At 48.0% G+C, this 12836-nt stretch overlaps 2 protein-coding genes across 2 annotated transcripts in view; both read left to right on the plus strand.

The window, feature by feature from the left end:
- Positions 1–6485, plus strand: part of Slc25a33 (solute carrier family 25 member 33) — a 29379-nt gene extending 22894 nt beyond the window's left edge. The window contains exons 6-7 of the mRNA XM_021160437.2: positions 535–815; positions 6237–6485. Coding sequence (XP_021016096.1) covers positions 535–815; positions 6237–6436 — 481 coding nt within the window. The 3' untranslated portion in view covers positions 6437–6485. The remainder of the gene's footprint in view (positions 1–534; positions 816–6236) is intronic.
- Positions 3891–5343, plus strand: LOC147004051 (glyceraldehyde-3-phosphate dehydrogenase-like). The gene is made up of 2 exons (XM_085838569.1): positions 3891–4696; positions 4905–5343. Exons 1-2 carry the CDS (start codon positions 3929–3931, stop codon positions 5130–5132), a joined length of 996 nt encoding a protein of 331 aa, XP_085694695.1. The 5' UTR covers positions 3891–3928; the 3' UTR covers positions 5133–5343.
- Positions 6486–12836: the final 6351 nt, after the last annotated feature.

The following is a 12836-nucleotide window of genomic DNA, read 5'->3' on the forward strand; positions in this document are numbered from 1 at the left end:
ATGAACACAGATCACACTCCAGAGAGCAGTAGAAAGAGGGAGCCATTGGCCCGGCAGATAGCTCAGTGGTAAGCTCTTGTCTACAAAGCCCTGAGTGTAATCCCCAGTAAACCAGAAGGAAGACTGCAGCAACCTTTCCCCTTGGCATTCTCTCCTGTGTCATGGTGTTTGACCTTGTCTGCTTTCTGCTTAGCTTCCTTGTGTCTTCACAGCTATCCTCATGATGTGTATGCACCACACGGATGATTCCAAATGTTCCTCTGACAAGTGTTGTAGTGTTGTCTTCCATTAGCATTTTCTAAAATTGGGTCAGAGGCTATAAGCCTGCTTCAGGGACTATAGATTCAGGTGCCATCTGTTATATGACCTGTCAGGTTTCTCAGCTAATTGAACTGGCCTCACAGTGGGCCAGAGGTCAGGTGGCCTCAGAACAAGGACAGGTTTCTTGTCCTGTGTGGTTTCTGTGTCATAGCTGATCCCCTTTATGATTTGGTGTGGTACATCTCTCAGTGTGTGTTGTTGATCCTCCGACAGGGTAAGGGGCTGCAAGCAGATGAACACACTCCAGTGTGCTCGGCGTGTGTACCAGACAGAAGGCGTCCGCGGCTTCTATAGAGGGCTGACCGCCTCCTACGCTGGGATCTCGGAGACAATCATCTGCTTTGCTATTTATGAGAGCTTAAAGAAGTGTTTGAAGGACGCTCCGATCGTCTCCTCCACAGATGGAGCTGAGAAAAGTTCCTCTAGCTTCTTTGGACTCATGGCGGCTGCTGCTGTTTCTAAGGGATGTGCCTCCTGCATCGCTTACCCACACGGTATGTGCTTCTCTTTTTGCCTGGAGCAGTGAAACAGTTGTTGGCTTTGTCATTTGTCACTGTGTAGACTGAAATACAAACATAGATTGGGTGTCCCTTACCTGAAACACCTGGGACAGGAAATGCAGAGATTTCCAGCGTGGGGCATGGTAAGCATGGTGAGCATGTCTGATCTGGCCAAGGTGACGCTCTAGACTTTCAGATTGGAGATGCTCACTCTGTCCCTGCAGGGCAGAGCGACACAAGTCATGTGAATGGTGGCCTACTCTACCTTGCTCGGCTCCATCTCAGTGTCACAAAGGTTTGCTGAGCCAAAATGGGGGTCACTGAACCTTTGTTTTCAAAGAAGCCTATCTTAGTCAGGGTTTTACTGCTGTGAACAGACACCATGACCAAGGCAAGTCTTATAAAAAAACAACATTTTTTTTTTTTTTTTTTTTTTGTTTTTCGAGACAGGGTTTTTCTGTATAGCCTTGGCTGTCCTGGAACTCACTTTGTAGACCAGGCTGGCCTCGAACTCAGAAATCCGCCTGCCTCTGCCTCCCAAGTGCTGGGATTAAAGGCGTGCGCCACCACGCCCGGCAAAAAACAACATTTAATTGGGGCTAGCTTACAGGTTCAGAGGTTCAGTCCATTATCATCAAGGTGGGAGCATGGCAGTATCCAGGCAGGCAAGATGCAGGCAGAGCTGAGAGTTCTACGTCTTCATCCAAAGACTTGCTAGTGGAAGACTGACTTCCAGGCAACTAGGGTGAGGATCTTATACCCACACCCACAGTGACACACCCATTCCAACAAGGCCACACCTTCAGGTGGTGCCACTCCCTGGTCCAAGGATATACAAACCATCACATTCCACTCCCTGGTCCCCATAGACTTGTTCAAAAACATGAGTCTATGGGGGCCATACTTAAACATAGCATAATGCAAAATGCATTTAGTCCAACTTTCAAAGTCCTCATAGTCTATAGCAGTCGCAACAATATTAAAAGTCCAAAGTTCAAGGTCTCTTCTGAGATTCACTCAACTTAATTAACTGTATGTAATCCCCAAAGCAAGGCAGGAAACCAGCTGGGCAAACTCCAAACTCTGCATCTCCATGGCTGATGTCAAAGCAGTCTTCAGATCTCCACTCCTTTTTCGTCTTTGTTGACTGCAACAAACTGCTTTCTCCTGGGCTGGTTCCACTCCCTGTTAGCAGCTTTCCTCAGCATGTATCCCATGGCTCTGGCATCTTTAACATCTTTCAGTCTCCAAGGCAATTTCAATGTTACAGCTTCTTGATTCAGTGTCTGGGATTCCACTTGATCTTTTGGACTCCTCCTAAGGGCTGGCATCACTTCTCCATCTCTGTCCTCTGTAGCACTCTAAGCTCAGGTTGATCCACTCCACTACGGCTGCTGTTCTTGGTGATCATCCCATGGTACTGACATCTCCAATACACTGGAACGTTCCACTCCAACTAGGCTTCACCAATAGCCTCTCACAGGCTCTCTTCATGGTGCCAAGCCTCAAATCCTTTGCATGACCCCTTCAGTCCTGGGCCATCAACTACAGCTGAGGCTTCACCTTCTCCAATGGCCTTCCCTGGCCTCTCACAGTGCTAAGCCTCAGCTTCTCTCCATGATCCCTTCATTCCTTCACAAGCAGTACCACCTGAGTGACTCTTACACATTACCAAGTCCAGCCGCAGCATGAGGTACAACCTTGGGTATCTGTGGAACACAGCTTCTCTGTGCTCCCAGAAAACACTTTCCAGAAGATTTCACCTCAGTGATGCTGGTCTCTTCTTAATCACTGCTGCTAATTCCTTAGCTCCAGCTAACCAGCATCAATTTTCCCAGTAGTTCCTTCCATTCTTAACTCTAGAGCCAGAGCCACATGGCTGAAGCTGCCGAGTTCTGCTGCTTACAGGAACTAGAACATGATCCCCTTGTACTATTACAATATCACTAGCTTTATGTTTTCTAAATCCTTCACTGCCTAAGCTTGGCTATCCTAGTTCTTGCTCTGTAGATTGACCTTGAATGCAGAGATCAGCATGCCTATCTCATGGGATTAAAGGTGTGTGCCACCATGTCTGGTTCTAAATTCAGCTGGGTAGGGTCTTGCCCCAAGGTCCCACTCCCTTAATCTGTTATTTCCTAGAACACAAGATTTTGCTCCATTTCACTTCCTGGTACTCCTTTAATACTCGAACCATATCTTTTATATTTTTCCTTCTAAGCTTGCTATGCTTGTTGAAACTTCTCTTCATAAGACTTAACCAGAGAACAAAGTCTCTGCTGGGCTTTTTTGAAACTTCCTTTATCAATGCAATTAATGCAATTAATCCAAGTCTCTTCACCTTAGCCTCAGGCAGACTTTTCAGCCCAGGGCAAAAAGTAGAGACATTCTTCACCAAAATGCCACAAAAAACAGTCTTTATGCCACATTCTGAAATTCTTCTCCTTTGAAATCTCTTGGGCCAGGTCAACAAGGTTCAAATTACTCCCAGCAACAAAGTCTTCCATATTCCTACTAGGATGACCCATTAAGCCCCATTTAAAACATTCCACTTCATTCCAAATCCAAAGTCCCAAAATCCACAATCTTTCAAATAAAAGCATGGCAGGCCTATCACAGCAATACTCCACTCCCAGTACCAACTTCTGTCATAGTCAGGGTTTTACTGCTGTGAACAGACACCATGACCAAGGCAAGTCTTATAAAAAAACATTTAACTGGGGCTGGCTTACAGGTTCACAGGTTCAGTCCATTATCATCAAGGTGGGAGCATGGCAGCATCCAGGCAGGCATGGTGCAGGCAGAGCTGGGAGTTCTACGTCCTCATTCAAAGGCTGCTAGTGGAAGACTGACTTCCAGGCAACTAGGGTGAGGATCTTATACCCACACCCACAGTGACACACCCATTCCAACCAGGTCACACCTATTCCAACAAGGCCACACCTTCAGATGGTGCCACTCCCTGGTCCAAGGATATACAAACCATCACAAAGCCCAAATTAGGCTTTACTTAATATTCCCTGACTTAAGAAGTTATGCAGGGCTCCTCCCTGTTTCAGAGATAGCCGCATCTTCTTGTGCAGTGCCAACCTCGTCCCGTAGACAAAATGGTGAAGGTCGGTGTGAACGGATTTGGCCGTATTGGGCGCCTGGTCACCAGGGCTGCCATCTGCTCTCCACAAGGCAAAGTGGAGATTGTTGCCATCAACGACCCCTTCATTGACCTCAACTACATGGTCTACATGTTCCAGTATGACTCCACCCACGGCAAATTCAACAGCACAGTCAAGGCCGAGAATGGGAAACTTGTCATCAATGGGAAGCCCATCACCATCTTCCAGGAGCGAGACCCCGCTAACATCAAATGGGGTGATGCTGGTGCTGAGTATGTCGTGGAGTCTACTGGTGTCTTCACCACCATGGAGAAGGCCGGGGCCCACTTGAAGGGTGGAGCCAAAAGGGTCATCATCTCCACCCCTTCTGCCGATGCCCCCATGTTTGTGATGGGTGTGAACCATGAGAAATATGACAACTCACTCAAGATTGTCAGCAATGCATCCTGCACCACCAACTGCTTAGCCCCCCTGGCCAAGGTCATCCATGACAGCTTTGGCATTGTGGAAGGGCTCATGACCACGGTCCATGCCATCACTGCCACCCAGAAGACTGTGGATGGCCCCTCTGGAAAGCTGTGGCGTGATGGCCATGTGGCTGCCCAGAACATCATCCCTGCATCCACTGGTGCTGCCAAGGTCATCCCAGAGCTGAACGGGAAGCTCACTGGCATGGCCTTCCGCGTTCCTACCCCCAATGTGTCCGTCGTGGATCTGACGTGCCGCCTGGAGAAACCTGCCAAGTATGATGACATCAAGAAGGTGGTGAAGGGGCTGGTGAGATGGCTCAGTGGGTAAGAGCACCCGACTGCTCTTCCGAAGGTCCAGAGTTCAAATCCCAGCAACCACATGGTGGCTCACAACCATCCGTAACGAGATCTGGCGCCCTCTTCTGGAATGTCTGAAGACAGCTACAGTGTACTTACATATAATAAATAAATAAATCTTAAAAAAAAAAAAAAAAAAGAAGGTGGTGAAGCAGGCATCTGAGGGCCCACTGAAGGGCATCTTGGGCTACACCGAGGACCAGGTTGTCTCCTGCAACTTCAACAGCAACTCCCACTCTTCCACCTTCGATGCTGGAGCTGGCATTGCTCTCAATGACAACTTTGTCAAGTTCATTTCCTGGTATGACAATGAATACGGCTACAGCAACAGGGTGGTGGACCTCATGGCCTACATGGCCTCCAAGGAGTAAAAAACCCTGGACCACCCACCCCAGCAAGGACACTGAGAGCAAGAGAGAGGCCCTCGGTTGCTGAGGAGTCCCTATCCCAACTCAAGGCCCCCAACACTGAGTATCTCCCTCACAATTTCCATCCCAGACCCCCATAATAACAGGAGGGGCCTAGGGAGCCCTCCCTACTCTCTTGAATACCATCAATAAAGTTCGCTACACCCAAAAAAAAAAAAAAAGTTATGCAGGAGCCAAATGAAGACTCACTAAGCCTCTTGAGTCGGCGCTGCATACGTCCACTCTTTGCACCTTTTTGCTTCTTTGAATGTTGTTGTTGTTTTGTGGGGTTTGTTTGTTTGTTGTTGAAATCGTTTTTTCTATATCTAGCTGTCCTGGAACTCACTATGTAGGTCAAGCTGGTAACTCACAGAGATCCACCTGCCCTGCCTCCCAAGCCAGGAACACTTTTCCTGTCGGGATGCTATGGATTGAACATAGGGCCTTTTGAATGTTAAACACATGCTCTGCTGCTGAACTGCACCCTTATCCAAGATGCATGGATGAGATTGCTACTGTCCCACTAACCTACTTTAAAAACAGTTCATTATGACTTCAAACAATTTATGTTTTCAAAAGCCCCCTGCACAGCAGTGACAGATGCACCATATCTCAGGAACAAGGGTTAGGTCCCATTGTGTGCTGGAGCACCACCAAGACACAAAGGCAGGAAGAGGGGGAGACCAGCAGTGCCTCCTGGGCTCTGAGGTCTGCTCAACAATCGGGGCTGACCAGCACTGGGCCACCGTGGCTTTTCAGCTAGACAGAGTAGGGAGAGCCGAGGGACTCATGGGAGAAGAACACAGTCTAAGAAGAACTTACCTTTCTTTTCTTTTGCTTTTCTCAAGACAGGTCTCACTATATAGCCCTGGCTGTCCTGGTCTGTAGATCAGGCTGGCTTCAAACTCACAGAGATCTGCCTGCCTGAGATTAAAGGCATGTGCCATTGTGCCCTGCTAGAACTTAACCTTCCATTGTCCTTCTTGCATATGACTGAACTGTCAGGTTAGAGCCAAGATGACTCAGTAGACTTGGTGCCTTGACTTCTTCCCACTGTCTCTCCTGCAGAGGTCATCAGGACGCGGCTCCGCGAGGAAGGCAGCAAGTACAGGTCGTTCGTGCAGACCGCGCGCCTGGTGTTCCGGGAGGAAGGCTACCTCGCCTTCTACCGAGGACTGTTTGCTCAGCTCATCCGGCAGATCCCCAATACTGCCATTGTCCTGTCCACCTACGAGTTCATCGTGTACCTGCTGGGAGAGCGTGCTTAGTGACTGGGCCACATGGTTGTGCTCTAGAAGAATAAAACTGAAAACCCTAGAGATTTTCTTTTCCGTTGATGTTTAGTGTTCAAAACTGAAACAGCGAAGGCCATGGAATACCTGGCTCATGGCACCTGTTGGACATTTCCTTTTGGATTCTTGTTTCTGGAAGGTTGAAATTCATTAACGTTAATAGTTAATTATAACTTTCTTTTTTACCTTAAGAGGATTGAGGATTAAGGAGCAAGTAAATTAAATCATGCTATTTAATGTAAGTCTGTGCTGGGCTCGTGTTCTCTTTGTGCTTACTGTGCCATAAGCCGGCCACGGGGTCTGGCTGGGCGTGGGGAAGTGAGAAGCATGACTTGTGGGGACTGAGTGGTGGACGGGAAAGAGCGGTCACGCTTGGTGACAACTGAGCAAATGCTCCACAGCTTTCCCTCTGTGCATCTCCATCTCCCCCCTCCATGGTGGTAGGTTTATCTGTAATCTAAGTTTCCAGACACTGAATAGGGTGGGGGTGGGGGTGGAATGTAACTTCCCTAACCACCCCACACCCCAGACTGATCTCCAACTTTAATTCTCCTGCCTCAGCCTTCCAAGGGCTGAAAATGCAGATGTACACACTGGGCCTGACCTAGCTTGACAATAAAAACTGCTTTTAGCTACATTATAAATATTTTCCTGCATTTATCCTCTTTCCCGAATCTGAACCCAAAGCACTTGTAAAGAACCGCTAATCGGTTTACTTACCTCCTGGTAGCATTTCCAGAAGTGAAGCCTATGTGAGCTCTGGCACACTCTCAAGTGTGCAGTGCTGGCCTCACACAGTGTGAGGAGTGTGTTGAGCAGTGCCTGCTCTGCTGCTGAGCGATTGCCAGCCCTGGTGCAGACTTGTATTTTGACGGAGGACTGGTGGTGTTTAGATAACTTTCTTTTTAAAGATTTGTTTGTTTGTTTGTTTGTTTGTTTGTTTGGGGTTTTGTTTGATGGTTTGTTTTTGTTTTTGAGACAGGGTTTTCTCTGTGTAGTTTTGGCTGCCCTGGAGCTCACTAGGCTGGCCTTGAACTCAGAGATCTGCCTGCCTCTGGAATTAAAGGTGTGTACTACCGTGCCCAGGCAACCCTGAACTGCTGCTGCTCCTCTTCCTCATGCCCTGGTGGTTGGAATCGCTACGATGTGCCATCGCACTCGGTCTGGCTTTGTGCATGCTGGACAAGCACTCTTAGCAGCAAGCTACCTCCTCATCTGCTTCCTGTTCTAAAGGGATGTAACCAGGATCAAAAAGACCGCCTAAGGCTAAGGCAGGGGCGTAACTAGAAGCTCAGGGCCAGCCTGCTGGATTCCATGTAAGATCCTGTGTTCAGAAGAAGGCAGGCAGGAAACCATGAGCAATCATCTCTCCTTCACTTCCATTGTGGAACTTGAGCCTGAGTTCTACAGAGGTGGTGCCTGAGGATGCACTTCAGACGACTGACAGCTGTCCTCATACACACACCAAAAGAGAGCATCTGATCTCATTACAGATGCTTGTGAGCCACCATGTGGTGGCTGGGAATTGAACTCAGGACCTCTGGAAAAGCAGTCAGTGCTCTTAACCTCTGAGCCATCTCTCCAGCCCCAGATTCCTGTTTTTAATACCCCTAGTAAAGCCTGATTAATTTTATCATAATGTTTAAAAATTAGGTTACTTAATTTCTTTTGGTTTTTCTCTGTTTTTTACTTTATGTTTGTTCAAGAGTATATTTTTTTGTTCGTTTTTTTTTGTTTTGTTTTTTTGGGTTTTTGGGTTTTTTGTTGTTGTTTTTGTTTTTCGAGACAGGGTTTCTCTGTGTAGCCCTGGCTGTCCTGGAACTCACTCTGTAGACCAGGTTGGCCTCTGCCTTCCAAGTGCTGGGATTAAAGGCGTGCGCCACCACGCCCGGCTCCTGGTGCGCCCTGGAATTTAGGAGAGGGTGTGGGTTCTCCTGGGAGTGAAACTCGGGTCCTCTGCAAGAATAAGAAGAATAAGTGCCCTTGAGACAAGATGTAGTCTTGGCCTCAAAGTCCTTATGGAGCTGAGGGTGACATTGATCTGGTCCTCTTGATTCAGCCTTCCCCAGCTGCTGGGGTTACAGGTGTGTGCGACCACACTTGGCTAGACTGCTTTGTTTTCATTTGCGATTTTGGATAAATACATATGGTTTTATTTTGGGTTTTTTTTTTTTGCTCTGTTTTTATTTGAATGTTTATTTATAATTACTTCTGCTCTCAGACATTATGCAAAGCTGATATGGAACCTAGGGCCTTCTGCGCAAATACTAATTCAGCTGCATTACCACCCTCTTTACCTTTAAAGTGTCAACATAGACGCCACATCAGTATTGGTTACATCTGGGAACATCTTGGGCTTCCCCCCTGCATTAGCTAGCTCCTCCCATGCCTATTCCCCTCCCCATGACCTCCCTGACCAAAAGAAAAAGAAGAAGAAAGGGAAAAAGAAAAAAGTCCATTTCATGTTATCCATATACTCAGTGGAGCGTGGTCACATTGTTAGTAGCCGGCTCCCGAGACAGGGGTGAGTCTCCTTCTGCACCCAGGCTAGAAGCCACCAACTCAGGAGAACCTTGCACAGCTGGAGATGGGTGAGACCAGCTCCCCACACCCTTGCCACCAACAATGCTGCCATGCAGGAGGCCGGATGATCCACAGACATCAACACAGCCCCTGGCAGAATCAGGACCAGCGACCCACTCAGGACCTAAACATGGCTTTAGGTGGCTGCACGTGCCACCCACATCCGCATGCCCCCACAGCCCTGCAGCAAAGCTGGAGGACATCAGCCGCGCAGACTACCTATATCCACATGGGTCTCAGGCCTCATTGCAGCCCAGGGCAACAGCATGGACCACAGACACCAACATGGCATCACAGACCACCGTGGAGGAGGGCCTCCTCTCTGGCCTCTGTCGTTGACTAGAGCCAGGGGAAGCCTGTGTAAACTCCAGGCCGCTGCACAGCCTCACACCAACTTTACTGGGCAACAACGTGCTGTCACCACCGCCATCATGTTTCCAGTTGGGACTCTCTCCACAGCCTATGCACCACTCCATTTTCTTCTATCTTCCCCACCTTCCCATCACATATTTGTTTAACATAGTAGCACCTGCCAGCCAGTCACCCACCCCAAGCCACAAGGTTAGGAGTGACCTATGTGTCTTCCCAATAAATACATTTTTTTTAAGATTTTTATTTTATTAATATATGTAAGTACACTGTAGCTGTCTTCAGACACTCCAGAAGAGGGAGTCAAATCTTGTTGCGGATGGTTGTGAGCCACCATGTGGTTGCTGGGATTTGAACTCTGGACCTTTGGAAGAGCAGTCGGGTGCTCTTACCCACTGAGCCATCTCACCAGCCCCCAATAAATACATTTTATATGAGCTACTATAAGTAAATTTTCTGCTTTCCCTACACCAGGGCATTAAGTTAATATTTCCTCATTTCTTCCTCCTCCCTGCCCCCAAGACAGGGTTTCTCTGTGTAGCCCTGGCTGTCCTAGAACTCACTCAGAGACCTGCCTGTCTCTGCCTCCCAAGTGCTGGGATTAAAGGCATGTGCCAGCACCACCAGGCTCACCAAGGTACTGAAAAAACAGAAACTTCAATATCCAGAATGGAAAGGGAGCAGGCTGGAGAGGAAGGGAAGGAGGCTGCTGGATTTGAAGGAGAAAAGATCACTGGAGCTGTGGGGAAAGAAATCCCATCATTCCTTCCTTCCCAAGTTCAGTTCACGGGGAAAATATATATTTTTTTTGAAACAGGATAGCCTCAAATTTAGAGATTCACCTGCCTCTGCCTCCTGGGTGCTGGTATTGAAGACGCGTTTCACCACACCCTTTCCCTACAGATTCATTTTTATAACTTTTTTAGATTTATGATTTTATGTGTATGAGTGTTTTGCCTGTTACTTGCATGAATCGAAGCTGGTCCAATCAGAGCAGCAAGGCGTCTCAGTCTGTTACCTCTAAATAGGTACATCTATGTGCGCATGCATACAGTTCTGCCTTTAACAGCCCTCGCTTCATCCAGGCACCCGCCAAGCATGGTCCAAGGGGGCAGGTATTTCCCCATATAAGTAACTCAGGCAGCCTTGTCAGCAGTGAGACCAACTGTACATGGCCACCTTTCAGTGACGCGGCTGGCCTACAGGAATGTGTGTCCCTCCCACTGGATGCATGAATTAAGGAGAGCCAGGAAGCCATAAAGCCTGGTGAATGTTCTAACTCAAGGCTGGTAGCTAATGCCTGTGGTGGTCAGTCTAAAAGGTGGAGAGGTTTGCTTTAGCTGTGTGAGTAGCTCTAGGCTATGATTGATTGAGCCATTGTTTGGGGGCCTCTGGAGACACAGCTCATGATATCAGGTATACAGCACAGCAAAGCCATCTAGTGTCCTGGAAGCAGAAATGAGAGACTAAACTCCCATAGTCTCCTGCAAGACAGCCCCAGTGACTAAGGACTAGGCCTTGCCTCTTAAGTTTGTACCACTTGGGGCTAGAAAAATGGCTCATCTGTTAAGAACACTGGCTTTCCTTCTAGAGGATATGGGTTTGAGTTCTGAACCCCACAACATGACTGAGGACCATCAGCCTCCAGTTCTAGCACAGACCCAATAACTTATTCTGGCTTCAGTAGGTACCAGGCATCATAAAAGGTGAGATTTTCTGTTTTGGTGGTTTTGTGTTATTTAGTTTTAAAGTTTCTATCTGTGTCACCTTCCAGGGACTTCGCCAGCTGGACACCAAAACCTAAACACATGGGACTTGGAGGAGTTCTGAGTCTGAAATCTGGATCTGAAATCATTTTTCCTTCCCTTTGACTAAGACTTAGAGATGCCAATAGTGATGCAGTGCCTAAGATGGTGTGAGTGATGTTCAGGAAGCTCTTAGACAACAGCTCTCTGCTGGAGACCTTTCCTGGAATGCTGGCCGGGCACCCGATCCAGAAAGTGAATGGTGTGTGGGCGTGGCCACACATTGTGTGAGCCAGTATGCACTCTAGCCACACTCAGAGCTAATAGAAAGCAAAAGGATGATGGGAAAGGCCTTGTCTCTGATGTGCAAGGGACACCTTCCAGGCCAGACCCGGATGCCCCTGTGGGTTTACATTGATTCCCTGCACTGGACCTGCTCCTTCCTTCCTGACTGGTGACTTGTGGACAGCTGAGCTGGTAACAAAAGCAAGAGATTATTACAGTGACCCTCAAGCCGTCATTGCCCACAGAGAACTTGATCTTAAAGACACTCGTAAAATTGTGTGTGTGTGTGTGTTGGTGGGGTATTCTACAGAAACATAGTATGTAATTAGAGATACACTTTTTTTAAATTTTTGTTTTTTGTTTTTGTTTGGTTTGGTTTTTCAAAACACGGTTTTTCTGTGTATCAGAGTCCTGGCTGTCCTGGAACTTGCTCTGTAGACCAGGGTGGCCTTGAACTCACAGAGATCTGCCTTCCTCTGCCTCCCAAGTACTGAGATTAAAGGTGTGCACCACCATGCCCCATAATTTTTTGATTTTTTTTTTTAAAGAAGTCAAAGGCTTGTGCCACTACACCTGCCCAACCTGGTATAAATATTTCTTGCTAGAGATTTTTTGTTTTGTTTTTTATTTTTTTATTTTTTTAGGACAGGACCTCCCTACTAGCCCATGGATTGCCTGATGACCTGGAACTCACTGTGTAGTCCAAGCTGACCTCAAATTTACAGAAATCCGCCTACCTCCGCAGGGATTAAAGGCGTGCATCACCAAGCCTCAGTGAGTTTTTCTTGATCCCTAATTTAGCTCACGTAAATGCTGAAGCACGCCTGTAAGTGCCCCTTCCCTCGATCCCACTCCCCGAGGTAATCTATTTGAAGTGCATAGACTTCATCAAACTTGGCAACTATGAAAATTATCTACATTCGACTAAAGAAAAAAAAAAGGATAATCCCTTCAGGACCAATCCCCCCACACACTTCAGCCATTCATTCTAACGGCTGCATTATGTTCCGAAACATGCTATCCTGTGATTATTTAACCTCGTTTCCGTCTTTGGACGTTTGTGTTTGTGCAAGCTAATTTTCAACCACTGTGGCTTCTGGAGCGGCACAGACCGACTTTGGCCCAAGGCCAGGAAAGCAGGACTAAGTGGAGAAAGCATTGGCAAGGATTGGCATAAGGTAGCAGCACTAGGACCTGCAAATGCACGCGTGCGCAGGCAGCAGGCGCAGGCTGCAGGCGCAGGCGGGACTCCTTCCAGCTCTAGAGAGTGGCTTTCCAACTGTGGACGCTGGGGGGCGCGTCCGAGCCAGCGCCGAGGGCTTCCGTAGGCGCCCCGCCCACTCAGGCTCGCCCCACGCCGCGATTGGCTGCGCGGCGGGAGCGCGCCGAGTCAA

Source organism: Mus caroli, unplaced genomic scaffold, assembly GCF_978045245.1.
Source record: "Mus caroli unplaced genomic scaffold, Mus_caroli_1 scaffold_6, whole genome shotgun sequence".
NCBI lineage: Eukaryota > Metazoa > Chordata > Mammalia > Rodentia > Muridae > Mus > Mus caroli.